Source organism: Trachymyrmex septentrionalis, unplaced genomic scaffold (genome assembly GCF_001594115.1).
Source record: "Trachymyrmex septentrionalis isolate Tsep2-gDNA-1 unplaced genomic scaffold, Tsep1.0 scaffold30, whole genome shotgun sequence".
NCBI classification, from domain to species: Eukaryota; Metazoa; Arthropoda; class Insecta; order Hymenoptera; family Formicidae; genus Trachymyrmex; species Trachymyrmex septentrionalis.
Genome location: NW_017305463.1, coordinates 335349 through 350546, shown reverse-complemented (window position 1 = coordinate 350546; position 15198 = coordinate 335349). Strand labels below are relative to the sequence as shown.

The 15198-nt window shown below is 29.2% G+C and overlaps 1 protein-coding gene across 5 annotated transcripts in view; it reads left to right on the top strand.

Annotated features, from left to right (window-relative positions):
* Positions 1–8620, top strand: part of LOC108749589 (disheveled-associated activator of morphogenesis 1) — a 64194-nt gene extending 55574 nt beyond the window's left edge. For all 5 annotated transcript variants that reach the window (XM_018488374.1, XM_018488372.1, XM_018488370.1 and 2 more), the window contains exons 3-12: positions 2336–2644; positions 3245–3469; positions 3683–4280; positions 4350–4621; positions 5145–5477; positions 5692–6167; positions 6452–6888; positions 7178–7305; positions 7384–7554; positions 8164–8620. In XM_018488374.1, coding sequence (XP_018343876.1) covers positions 2336–2644; positions 3245–3469; positions 3683–4280; positions 4350–4621; positions 5145–5477; positions 5692–6167; positions 6452–6888; positions 7178–7305; positions 7384–7554; positions 8164–8433 — 3219 coding nt within the window. In that variant the 3' untranslated portion in view covers positions 8434–8620. The remainder of the gene's footprint in view (positions 1–2335; positions 2645–3244; positions 3470–3682; positions 4281–4349; positions 4622–5144; positions 5478–5691; positions 6168–6451; positions 6889–7177; positions 7306–7383; positions 7555–8163) is intronic.
* Positions 8621–15198: the final 6578 nt, after the last annotated feature.

Genomic DNA, 15198 nt, shown 5'->3' with positions numbered 1-15198 from the left:
AATGTTATGTCTAATATGATTACGATGTTCTGTAATTCTGGTTTTTAAATGTCTGCCTGTCTGTCCAACGACGCATCACAATTATTACACGATATCGTATAGATTATACTGCTCTTCGATACATGGGGACAAATATCCTTCTGTATTTTTATGTATTTGCCCATTTTATTAGGACTATGAAAAGATGACCCTGATGTCGTTTTTATCGAATCGCTTAAATTTTTCCGTGTGAAGAGGAATAAATGGTATCATAAGCCAAGAAGCAGATTTGTTCGCACAGACATTGTCAATCAAATCTTTATATGTTATGAGTCTATTTTTAATTAAATTTTTTATACGTTGATTAACTGTGTCAAAAATAAAAATCAATGGGTAGTCATTATCTAATAAAATGTTAATAATAAATGTCAAATTTTGTGTATGAAATATAACGTCATATAGTAAAAGCTCTGTCAACTAGCGAAAAAATTGTCTCTTTTTTTTGTGTAATAGGATGATTTGAGTTGAAATTTAAAAACCTTCCTGAAAAAGTCGGTTTACGGTATCAATCAAGAATAAAATTATTCCTATTGATAGATATAGTAACATCCAGAAAATTTATTTTATCTCCCCTATATCTGTACTAAATTGGAGACGCGGATAAAATGAATTAAATTGTTTTAGTAAATTATCAATTTTAAAGGGAGAAACCGCGGTACAAATGTCATTTACGTATCTGTAATAAAACACAATATCCAAATTCAACGATCATCAACGACATCAAGGACACTGTCTCTAATCTCCTCATTATTAGGTCCGCTATTACAGGTGATAAAGGAGAGCCTATGGGAGTGCCTAAGCTTTGCTTATAAATTTTATTATGAAACGAAAAAAAGTGGAATCTAAAATAAACCGTATTGCTTCCAAAAACTCATCCCTAGACAGAGAGCAATCCTTGAAAATAAAATTCCATTGCTCATTCACACAATCGACTGTTATCTCCATTGGAGCATTTGTAAAAAGAGATGTAACATCTAATGAAATTAATTTATGTTTACCTGTAATGTGTAATCTTTTTAATTTTTCGACTAATTCAAAGCTATTTTTAATGTAACTATTCGCTTTAGGAATAATCTTGAATAGTATACTATACAAATATATCCAAATCTTAAAATTACATAAAGTTTTATCAGAGAAGAGTTTATTGATTATATCAATAAACACACACTTACAATTTGGGTTTAGTTTATAAATTTTATCATAATAGCATTTTTTAATTATAATTACAGAATAATGATTTATATTATAACTAAGAAATGGACTAAGACATAGTGTCTATGAATTTCAAACTTTCTATTCTACCGCATAAATTTCATATGTCTCCATATACAAAGTATATACGGATTGTTGATAATATTTTTTCAAATTCTACAATTCTTTCTTGTTTTCATAAGAAATTTTGTTAAATTCATAGATTTCTATAAATAGTCTGCCGACTTTGCCTTCATGTTTGAAGATAGGCGCTGGACAGCGCCATATTTGTGTTCACTAAATCTCACAGATAGATAAATTATATGAATAATAACGTTAGTGTTTTCATATAAATTCACGCGATACTCGCAGATGCATACATATGCATATGAAAACTTAAACAAGGACAGCTTGGAATCAGGTTTATCTCTTTCTATTACAATTTAAATAATCTATTTATATAATTAATAAATTACCATAAGAACAATATTTATCACGATTTATTATTCTATTTATATATGTCTGTGGTTAAATTATTCAATAGATCAATGAACAAACACATATAAAAGGCTAGAAAGTTTTATTAATCAAACATGAATTTTAGTGCAAAAAATTGTGCCAATGGCCATAAGCCATTTGCTTTATTGATCACAATGCTCTACCTGTTTCCCCAAAACTTCACATACGTATACATATATGTAACTATTTTATAAATATTTTTTTATTTAATCGCTAAATCTGCAAGAACGTATTTGCAATAATTTTATATTAGTCTTTATATTATATTAAATTTTTAAACATCTTTAAATATTTTCTTGTATGTGTAATGCAACATTGACTTATTTAAATTGATATTGAATTTATGGCACATACAAGTAATGCAATTATTCATAGTACACATATACTCCGTATACGGAATAGAAAGCAAAAAATGTTAGAAAATTCATGTTAATAACTCAATAGGATTAAAGCAAGAAAACTCATATAAGATTAAAGCAAGAAAACTACTATTTTATCTTTTTTATATTTATTGATATAACATATTATATTTGCATGATCTGTAATGCATGACAGGATACTGAACTAATCTAGATGCTCCTCGCAGGATGACGAGCCACCGGAAATCACGTATTGCGTTGTGGAACACACGGGTACGCTCACGCTACAAGCAATGACACCAACCTTGCCAATGCCAGCAGAGGAGGAGCTGAATAAAATGTTTCTCGAACTTGTCGATGAGTTGGACTTAACTCAAACCAATCGACAAGCAGTTTTAGCACTTCCAGCTAATAAAAAGTGGCAAATATATTGCTCCAGGAAAGGTAATGACACATTAGACAACGGAGGCTTGCGCACCACTGACCTTAGCGGCGATCCCGAAGATTATATCAATAGATTGAAAACGATAGCGAATGTGAGTAAATAAAAATGTGTAATGGAATTACTATAATGATGAAATAAACCATTTTGTTTCTTTGTATGTAAAGTATCACTTTAAACAGATTCCGATCAAATAGATTTTTGTAATAGATGAGTTTTTAAAAATATTTATTTACACCATGGAGATGTCTTTCTACAATATAAAGAAATAAATAACACAAAATATACATTTTTTTAATAAAATAATTTTGACGTTTACGTGAATGTCATTATGAAACAATGTTATTAACATGGTTTACTTCAAATTGTAATCACTTTGTCTTGGATTTTTTATTGAAATTAAAAAGATTCCATAAGGAAAGATAAGATATAAGAATCAAAATTATAAGATTGGTGAACAGCTCGTAAGAAAATTTAAAACTTGTAAAATAGCTATCGTATACTTCATAAGTTGCTTCACATTTTCGAAGTTTTTGTGTCATGTTATTGTATTATATTTATATTAATATACTACTAAAGCTTAATAATTTTTACTGGAAAAGAGTTATAAAAATTGAATTGCGAAATATTGTTGTATTTTTATCGATTTTATCGTATATATAAATATGTGACAAACCTATTGGCTATTACACAGAATCCTTTCCCGGAAGAAGATGAAGAGGTATCAAATCAAATGCGTCAAGCAGAAGCTCTAAAGACTGCCCTGAGGACGCAGCCGCATAGCTTTGTTCTCAGATTTATAGAATTAGATGGTTTAAATGCTTTATTACAAGTTCTAGAGACTATGGATATTGAAGCAGCTAATAGTAATATCAACACCAGTGTTATAGGATGTTTAAAGGCTTTAATGAATAATTCGGTGAGTTTTATCAATATAGGTAAGCATTATCCATAAAAATCGTTATTAATAACTATTTATTTTTAATTAATAAGCAGTTTATTTAATTTTTTTATACTTGCATGAGGATTGAGAACGTGAATCACTGTTCAATGATGCCTCTAATAAGGAAAACTTTGCATTGTATCACAGTTTTTCTTCTTTCAATTTTAATTAATATTTCTTTCTTTCTAGAATGGTAGAGCACATGTGTTAGCGCATCCGACGGCAATCAACACAATATCACAATCACTTGCTTCTGAGAATATAAAAACAAAAATCTCTGTCCTAGAAATTCTCGGTGCAGTTTGTCTAGTGCCAGGCGGTCACCGCAAAGTTTTAGAAGCCATGTTGCACTTCCAACGATATCATTCCGAAAGAACGCGCTTCCAATGTATAATTAATGATCTTGACAAAAATTTTGGCATCTATAAAGACAATTTATCCCTGAAAACAGCGATCATGTCATTCATCAACGCCGTGCTAAATTATGGACCTGGCCAAGTAACATTGGAGTTTAGGCTGCACTTACGATATGAGTTACTGATGCTCGGCATCCAACCTATTATCGAGAAATTAAGAAAATACGAAAATGAGACACTCGATAGGCATCTTGATTTTTTTGAGATGGTACGAAATGAAGATGAGAAAGAGCTCGCCAGAAAGTTCGAAAAGGAACATGTGGACACTAAAAGTGCTAGCGCCATGTTTGATCTTTTGCGACGAAAACTCAGCCATACTGCTGCTTATCCTCATCTTCTTAGTTTACTTGAACATTGTCTTTTATTGCCACGTGAGTTTTTGGATTGATAGATCTTACTTTTAACAAAAACATTTTACAATGCAAATTAATTTTTTTCAGTGGATTACGGTTCGCATCCTCAACATTGGTTATTATTCGATCGAATTGTTCAGCAAATTGTTTTACAGTCTGAAAGCAACGAGGGGTTAGTAAGAAATTCCGATGTGGCTCCAATAGATATAAATGTGAAAGAAATTGTTCATCTTCTCGCCAAAGAGGAGGAACTTGTGGCAGCAAGAAAAAAGGCTGAGGAGATGGAACGCGAAAATTTGGACATATCTACAAAATTGGCTAAAAAGGAGCAAGAATTAGATTTGAGAACTCAAGAAAAAGTATTATCCAAATTCCATATTTTTTCCAATAGCAATTAATGGATCTTTTATGATAATCTCCAATAATAGCAAATTTTTATTTATAAAAAGTACTCACAGGCATACTATATGCAGTCTATATACAAAAAGAATTTTATTTTCTTAGTTTAATTTACATATTTATTGAAACTATCACAACTTTTTAAATACGTTTAAAATATTGAAATCGATGTATAATAATATAAACACGAGAAAAATACATATTATTCAGACGTAAAGATATTTTTTAGATATACTGAATTCATTTTTAATGTATGTAAGTCAAATCTAATCAGTATCAGTAATATATAAAATGATAAATAACATTTCTTTTCTTTTTCTATAAATTTATTTAATATAAGATAAGTTATTCGCTATCCTTATATTTTATTCTTATTATCTTTGATATGTCATAAATTGATGTCGTATTTGAATTGTCATTTATTGCTTGATATTATTTGCTTTTTAGAACAAATAGTCATTATATATGATTATTTATTTATAGGAAGATATGGAAGCAAGTTTAGCAAGGATCAAAGAACGTCTTGAAAAAGAGACATCGATGCACATAGAGACAAAACAAAAAATTTCTGAATTGCAAGATAACCTTGAGATATTATCGCGACAAGTTAACAACGAAAAATCAGAAAGGAAACGTCTAGAACAATTAGTAGCTTCAGGAAGTTTGCCAGACGATGCAAAAGCTACTTTAAAAATTGTGGAAGATGAAGTACTCGAGAAGGTTGAGACCAAACCTACTCCGCCACCACCGCCACCTCCCCCATTAGCACCTCCGCCACCTCCTTGTTTAATGCCGGCTGCTCCTCCGCCTATGAAGGTTATTACTATATATTTAAAAGTTTATAAATTAAATATTTGTTATGTAACAGCAATAAAAAAATAATATTTAACATTTAATAATTAGTTTAAAAAACAGTACACAATTAAAAACACTTTCTAAGACTTGTTACAATCAATCACAACAGTATAATTTGTTATATATAATGTAATTTTCTTTAGCCGGATAATTTAATTCAAATTAAATGTCTTAGATGGAGATAATAAAGAATGTTCCACAGCCGAGTAATCCTTTGAAGTCATTTAACTGGTCCAAAATACCTGAGCAGAAATTACAAGGCACGATATGGTCAGAATTGGACGATTCGAAACTCTATAACGTAATGGACCTCGAGTCGATTGATAAAATCTTTTGCGCTTATCAAAAAAATGGCGTTTCTACGGAAGGCTCAATAGAGGATTTGAGAACATTAGGAAAGAATAAGAAGACAATGTCGGTAATAGATTCGAGAAGAGCGCAGAATTGCACTATATTATTGTCAAAATTGAAAATGTCTGATAATGAAATTACTAGAACGATATTATCGATGGATCAGCAGAATATTTTGCACATCGATATGGTGGAACAGTTGCTAAAGTACATACCATCCTCGGAAGAGGCTGCCTTGTTAGATATCCATCAAAAAGAATTGCAGAACAGGGCTGACTGTTTTTTATATCAAATATCAAAGTTAGTTGTATTTCTAACATTATTTAACTCTTTTATAGATCTTCCCCTCCCCTCCCTCCTTTCCTTCCTCCCCCCTTTTTCCCTCCCTCCCTCCCTCCCTCCCACCTCTCTCTCCCTCTCTTCCTTTTTCCCTCCCTCTCTCTTTCTCTCTCTAAAATTATGATAATTGTTTTCATCGATTAATTAATTTTCGAATTATTTCAAAATTTTATTCTTTCTTTAAGCAAGAACAAAACAGATCAATAAAACATAAAACGAATAAAAGTAAGATCTCTTGTTTTTAGGGTGCCTCATTATGAACAGAGATTGCGTTCTCTTCATTACAAAAAGAAATTCGCAGCTAGCATTGCGGAATTGACACCGAGGATGCGAGCAGTTTTAGAAGCGAGCCGACAAGTAGCCAGATCAAGGAGACTCAGAAAACTTTTAGAATTAGTTTTAGCATTGGGAAATTACGTGAATCGTGGAAACGCGCGGGGTAACGCGTGCGGCTTCCGATTAGCTTCTTTGAATCGTCTAGTCGATACAAAATCTTCTTGTTCCAAGGGTACAACTTTACTACATTACCTTGTACAAATTCTTGAAGCCAGATTTAAAGAAGTCCTAGAAATCGAAGAAGACATGCCGCATGTTAAAACGGCTGCTAAAGTTAGTATGGCCGATTTGCAGAAAGAAGTGGCCAACTTGAAAAACGGACTGCAGGATGTTCAAAGAGAAATAGGTAATAACGGATTATATAATGATTGAATTTTAAATAACTTGAATAAAAATTCGAATAAATGCAACTGCAAGTTTAACTTACTTAAAAGCTCATGAGTATTTTAAAACAATTAATTATGTCTATGATAATTTTTATTTTTTATGCCTTTTCTGTAAAAATGCTAATGATTATCTGAAAGATTATCTTTCAATAATGATTATTTAAAGATACTTTTAGACTATTGTTAGCATTGAAAAAAATAAATTATTATTGTAACATTTATCTTATTTTAATTTCACTCATTTTTTAGAATTTCATCGAGGTCAATCTCAGGTGCTTCAAGGAGATATGTTTTTACCAGCAATGAGAGACTTCCAGGCGCAAGCCACATGTAGATTAGCAGAGGCCGAAGACTTATTTCAAGACATGAAAACTAGAGTAAGAATAAACAATTAATGTTAATTGCGACTGTGACAAATATATCTGACTATGATATAACTAATTTTAACAAAACAGTTTGATCGAGCAGTGAGACTATTTGGTGAAGATTCGGCTGGTGTTCAACCAGATGAATTCTTTGGCATTTTTGAAAACTTTTTACAAGCCTTAGCTGAAGCAAGACAAGATGTAGAAAATATGAGAAAGAAAATCGAAGAAGAGGAACGTAGAGCAAAACAAGAACAGGAAGTAAGCAATGTATTTCATAAATTAATACATGTATAAAGGAAGAATCCATTTGACTAATTGATTACCTATAGCCATAGATAGTATAGTAAATCACTAACTTCTGAGTTGATTTAATGACAGCAACAATATATAATTATACTATGTGTGTGTGTATGTGTGTGTGTGTGTGTGTGTGTGTACGATATGTGCAAAATGATTGGAGCAGCCATTAAATGAACTCAACCGGATATCCGGTCATTTACAACATTTTAGTCAAAGTTAGCAATCTAATACTAATATAGACATCTATGCCTATATTAGTATTAGTTAACATCGTTTGCCTATATCTCATTTGCCTACAAATCGATTATTTTGTGTATATCTTATAAGACGATGATCTGGCCGTATCGATCTCCATTTACAATTTCGGGAAACGGAAGCCATTAAGTTAAGAAGAAGAAGTCTACAGTTCGATTGCCTATGAGCACTATTTTCTACTTTAAAAACACAAATTATTTTTTTATACAATTTAAATATTTGTAGGCAATCGATCTGTAGGCAATTTGTAGGCAAAAGGAGCCCTCTTGCGTATAAAACGTAAATATTATATTGCATTATAATTTTTTACAGCTCCGAAAGAGAACGATAGAGAGGAAGAACTCGCGAGAGGGTATATTAAATAGCATATCTTTAAATAAGAAGAATGAAGTAAATAGTAATGGACAACAGAATGATAACAAAGGCGAATTCGACGACTTGATATCTGCTCTTCGAACTGGTGATGTGTTCGGCGAAGATATCGCTAAATTCAAAAGGTCAAAACGAAGACCTGTTACACCTAGCAATCAAGAATCACGTAGGCATAGTACTCACAAGGAAGATTCCCGAGAACGTCACTAAAACTCCAATAGGATCAAACAGATCATTTGTCAGGATATAAGTTTTTCACATACAAAAGAATTTATTTATTAAGAATTTTACATATCGTGTTTCAATAGCACATTACACATTATAGGGGTGATCTAATTACAAATATAAATAACATTCCATAAAATAACTAAAACAAAATTAATCTGAGCTAATGAGAGTCAGCGAGAGGAAGTGCACAATAAAATTTTAACAAATAAATTTGTTACTCCATTTAATGTGTTGATGTCTTCTTTATTTAAAATCTTGAGAAATTATTGAACGTTTTGATTTTCTTTGGAATCATCATCAGCAATATTCTTAATCCATATTAAATTTCGCGAACGGTAGAGTACTCAAAGTAGAATCACTCACAAGTTGCCAAAACTGTAGTACAATCTGTAACAATGTATAATCTGTTTAAATCCATTTATACTTGAGATATTTAAAATCAACCAAAAAAGTAACGAGTAATTCACACACACGATCTCCAAATCTTATCATGAAACTTTGGATGATATTAATATTCACTTTTTAATACATTTTATGTCGAAAAAAATACAAACAAAAATATTGTATATAAAATCACCGACAAGATATTATTAAAGACCGACATCCTTATGAGAGTTCGCGTCCTTATGAATATTGAAATGATTAAGAGTTAAAAAAACTAATATTGTATTTATTTTATGATTTATTAGTTTAATAGATGTATTTATGCATTTAGAACTCAATAATACTCGATTTTTCTTTAAAATTATGATTTTAGTGTTATTGTCAAAGTTTGATTATCAACAGAGATGATAACTACAGAGAAAAAAATTGTAATTTTTTTACACGATATAGAATATTACAAGCTTTACAAGTATGCATATTTATTTATGGAATATTTATGTAATAAAAAATCATGAATTTAATCATGTATAAGCCAAATATTTATGTTAATAATAACAAATTTATATTAAATTGTCGATAATGTCAGCGTTCTTCAATTACCTCCTTGGGGCATTTTTTATACCGCCGAAAATTTACCTAGAGTTGACAGTTTTTAATAATATCTCGTCGGTAATAAAATTGAGTGCAAAGATTGCAATACAACTTGCGTAGATCAAACGAGTAGGAGACTAAGTACTAGGATTGCAGAACATCGCAATCACATAAATTGGAATATAAATAGCCAATCTGTTATCACGGATTACATTGGAATATAATCACGAATTTAATTGGGAGAATGTCAAAATACTTTACTCAAAAAGAATGTTAAACAAGCGATTAATATCTGAGAAAATACATATACGTATACAAAAAAATGGACTTAACTGGCTTTCTGAAACAGATAGATTACATCATACTTATGCATCTATGTTAAATAATTTGATATAACATTTATATTTCAAGACTGAGCAATAAATGTACTACATAATTTTATGCACAATATTAACGCGGCGTTTAAAATTTTGACTTTTTATTTTAGATTTTCTTTTTGACTCATCAATTCTTGTATTAAATATATTTGTAATTATTACAATAAGTGATTATATAATTTTACTACATAATTTTACGCATAATGTTAATGCGGCGCGTTAAATTTTGACTGATTGTTTTAGATCTTAACTCTTTAACTCTTGTATTAAATTATATTTTAAACTATTACAATAATTTTCGGGTCTTATTATATCTATGACTTGACATTATATATATTAAATATATTACATATGTTATATATGATAAAATTAGCAACTTAATACGAATATACTGTCTTTATATTTTATATTTATTATGACTTATATTTTCCGTTGATCAGACCTTTGTCTTTTTAAATGTTCGTTAGACCTATTCATCATTCCGGATGGCTTAGACGAAGTTCAATCAAATCCACATAAAATGTATTAAAAAGTGAGCTATTTCTGAATATTAATATTATCCAAAATTTCATGATGAGATTTGGCGATCGTGTGGGTAAGTTACTTTTTTGGTTAATTTTAAATATCTCAAGTATATGAATTTAAACAAATTACACTACAATTCTGACAACCTGTAAGTGACTCTACCTTGACCGTTTGCGAAATCTAATATAGATTAAGAATATTGCTGATGAAGATTCCAAAGAGAATCGAAACGTTCAATGATTTTAAATAAAGAAGACATGAAATGGAGTAACAAATTTATTTGTTAAAATTTTATTGCGCACCTCCTTTCGCGCTGACTCTCATTAGCCTAGATTAATTTTGTTTTTGTTATTTTAAAGAGAGAAAGTCTTCGGTTAACATATTTATTCCATAAAATTATTTGAAGCACTTTACAGACACGCGCGTGTAACATCACATACAAAAATCATATTATTTAATAGTACACTTCTATACATATTTAAACATATGTAAGACGTGAAATGCTCTTTTAAATTCAACTCGAAAAAACTACGCAGAAATTTATTGTCTTTAAACAGTTTATATATACATATATGTATAAGGTAAAGTTGCTTATTATGAGGTACCTTTTTTTAAAGACTTGTAATTTATTTAATTTGTAACCTAAATTTCTACCTTCATGTCAAATTTATGGGAAATATATTTAAGTTTAATTGCCAAAAGTTAGCAGTCGATGATAGCTTTGTTGTATGCAAAATTTTTTATTAAAAGTGCCGATTTTGATCATTCAGAAAAAGAGTTCCTAATATGAGGTGGTATCTCATAACAGGAAACTAAGGAAAAAATAAAGATAAGCTTTTTGTATACACTTTTAATATATTACATACAAGTAGGAACAAAGAATTTAAATGTTATACATAATAGTTATATAATTTTTCGATGTGTTGTATGTGAGTATGTGTGTGCGAATAATCTTAACAATAGAATCATCATTTTTAACATTTCGTTCGATAGTACGCTTTGAGATATTGAATTGTTTAGATGCTCTCATATTAGCTAAGAATACCCTGACTATTTCATATTACTTCCATGTTTGCAGTTTCACGATCACCAAATCTAATCTTTAACAGTTAAACAAATCCTTATATCACGTGTTTTCCTATGAACACGATCTTACTCTATCACTGCATGTAGACTTTATTATCTAATATTTATATATATAATAATATTTATATATAATAATAAAACAAGATTTAAAGACTAACCTCAATAAAATTTGACACAACATTCAATTTCACAAATCTTTTTTTTGCAAGGATTACACGCATAATTTATAATAATGAATTTTCTATTAAACAGATTTCATACTATAAGAGTAAAAAGTTCATAATAGAACCAAACACATACGCTTATTAGTTTAACACAAACTCCATTATCTTATATTAAGATCCATTCCATGATATTCGACTTTACCCTATGTATGTATGTGTGTGTGTGGGTGTGGCGTGCGTGTGATATATATATATATATATATATATATATATATATACAAGGTATTCCCTAAGTTTTTGCCACTTTTGTGTAGATAGAACGAATTAAATTGAGTCGAAAAGTCCTTTACCATTTTGTAATAGTTAACAAAATATTAATTACTAAAAATTGGCGAATATTGATCTGGAATAATTTTTTACTCAAATACTATAAACTTTACAGACAAACAACAAGAGATAAAAATTATTAATTTTCTTCTCATAGAACTCTAAGAATTTTTTCAGACTTTTTTATTAACTTTTTAGTAGTGCATTTTCTTATTTTTACCAACAGGAGAAAATACAATATTAAAGAATTTTAAAAAAATTCTCAGGACTCTATGAGAAGAAAATAAACATTTTTTGTCTCTTGCTATTTTTTTGCTAAGTTGATAATATTTGAGTAAAAAATTATTCAAAGAACTGGAAAGGATAGTAGGGGCAGTAAAAAGGACAGTCAAACTCAGAAGAGACGGCGCGCAAATAATATATCTATGAAGTGTGAAACTTCTTTATTCACTAAAAAATTATTGAAAATCAATATTTGGCGATTTTTAATAATTAATATCTCGTTAACCATTGCGAAAATTGCAAAACAGTAGTACTTTTCGACTCAGTTTAGTCTCATCTATCTATACAAAAGCGGTATAAAATATCTTGTAAAATATTCAGTTTTCCGTAATTTTGATACTTTTAGGCACGGAATAAGAGACTATTCAATTAACATTGTTGTTAAGTTTTAACAAAAGAATTATTAGTGTTTTGGAAAGCTCTCAAGATAAGCTACAAGAACATGTAATGAAAAATAGGATGTACCATTTGTGTGTGTGTGTGTGTGTGTGTGTGTGTGTGTGTGTGTGTGTGTGTTGTGTGTGTGTGTGTGTGTGTGTGTGTGTGTGTGTGTGTGTGTGTGGAAAAATCAACGTGATTTTCATATGACTTTCAAATGATTATTCAAGGTCAAACCAATGACTCCATCTTATGTATACCTCAAAATCATACAACTTTTGTCTAAAACGTTTCTTTTCAAAAATGCTCCGTTTCAGAAATAAAAGAGGTGTACGGGTGGTCTCACATACCCAGTATATGTGCGTGCGTGCGTGCGTGCGTGTGCGTGCGTGCGTGCGTGCGTGTGTGTGCGTGCGTGCGTGCGTGTGTAGAGAGAGAGAGAGAGAGAGAGACAGAAATTTTACAGAATATAAAATTCGGCAACAAAACATTTATATTTATCAAATGAAATACTTTTTATAACAATTTTCTATATAAAATTCATAGTCCTATTGTTAGATTTTCTGACAGTGATCTGTACTATTAATATACTATTAATATTATATAACATTTTTTGCAAAACTTTTTATTATATAAATATATTATCTATGAACATTTTACAGCAAACTAGAAAAAATTTTTAATTTTCATATACTATTTTTAAAGAAATTTTGTATATGAAAGACTGTTTTGATAGAAAAAAGATAATCAGATGTAAAATTAATCATTTTTGCAATAAGTTTCTACAGTAAATCAAATATAATATAATTCTGTGAATGTGTTAAATTATATTAATATTAATCTGGTTATATATATATAAATTTGCTACGTCATGATTTAATATAAATAATCTAATATGTATATATTTTTAAATTGTATAACAAAATTTAATTTAGGAAAATTTTAATAATCAAGCAAAAGGGGAAAATGTAGCAAAATACATTATATTTTCTGTAAAATTTATAATATATTTTGCTCAATCTATAACGATCAAGAATATTTACGAAATTGTGTAAATTAAACTAAGCATAACATACAAAACAGTTTCTCAGACGCCTCAAAATTTTTGTGTGCATTTTATAAAATAATATGAAAAAATAAGTTTAAAAAAAATGTGATTAATAATAGCCACATGATTGAATAATGCATACTATGTATGTGCAATTTGTCTTGCTGTTATTTTATTTTTAAAAAATTATCCTTTCTCGGTACCCTTGTCGGTAATATTATACTGGCTAATTTATAACTACTGAAAAGACAGTATAAATTAATTACTTATTTAAAGTAGAGTGACAATACTGATAGTAACAATAGTGCTTAATACTTAAAATAAATAATTAATTACTGTCTTCCGATCATTATTGGTCAGTATTAGATTTCTGTAAGAGTAAAAGCATACCTCTCAAATTTTCAAAATGTTTTCATCGAGAGTCAATGTAAATTAATGGAGCAATTTTCGACTTATAAATAAAGTATTTTTAGATAAATACAAACTTAAACTCGTATTATTTTAAATGATTATTCTTGATATTCTTGAACATGTATAAATTCAACTCTTATACGCTTAAAGCGTTTTTGATTGATAAAAAATAATAGACATGATTGTATGAATTTTTAATAAATTATTTATATAAGACGAAATTCTTTTGTATAAAAAATTACTTTGTATATTTTATTAATTAAGACTGACTGCAATTAAACACAATTAACTTCGCAAAGACTTGATGACAACAATATCCGTTAATCGAATTTTAACTATACAAAATAAGGCACTTGTAAGATTATGTTATATTAGACGTAACTCTGTTATGTCAAAATCAAAGTAATATAGCATAAATCATCTATACAACATATACTAAAAGATATACATATACATATATACAGGATGAGTCATGTATAAAGCTGGCTACTCGAATAATACCCACAATTTTGAAGATAGGAAAAAAATGTTTTAGATGAAAGTGAAACGGTTTCAAGGGAGACGTTTTGGTCATGTTGTATTTCTTCTAGATGGAGGCGTCAAAAAGATATGAAAGTTTCCTTCATTTTTTTTAATGGAATTGTATAATTTTTTTTACGTAATATAATTCCTATTAATATAATTATTCTACATATAAAAGTATTAGACTATAAAATAACTAACTAACTAACGGGCAACTGGGAATTGACACAGTGGTCGGTGCGTAATACGTTTTGAAAAAGTTTTATCTTAATATAATAAATTAATAAAGCAGTTGTTAAGATAATAAATAATTCACAAAATAAAAATGTCAAAAAATGTAAAAAACAGTGTTTCACACCATTGTCCGTAATAATTAAAATCAATTAGATGTCAAGAAACAATCTGTTGATATCTAATTGATTTTAATTATTACGGACAATGGTGTGAAACACTGTTTTTTACATTTTTATTCTGTAAATTATTTATTATATTAACAACTGCTTTATAATTAAATCTACATGCAAATTATGTTAAAAATGGTTTACATCATTGTGAAATTTTAGTCATTACTACCATCCAGCCTTGCAACTGAGAACGACTCTCGTATAATAGAGTAAGGGTTACCACACAATAATCACGACTGAATTAATTG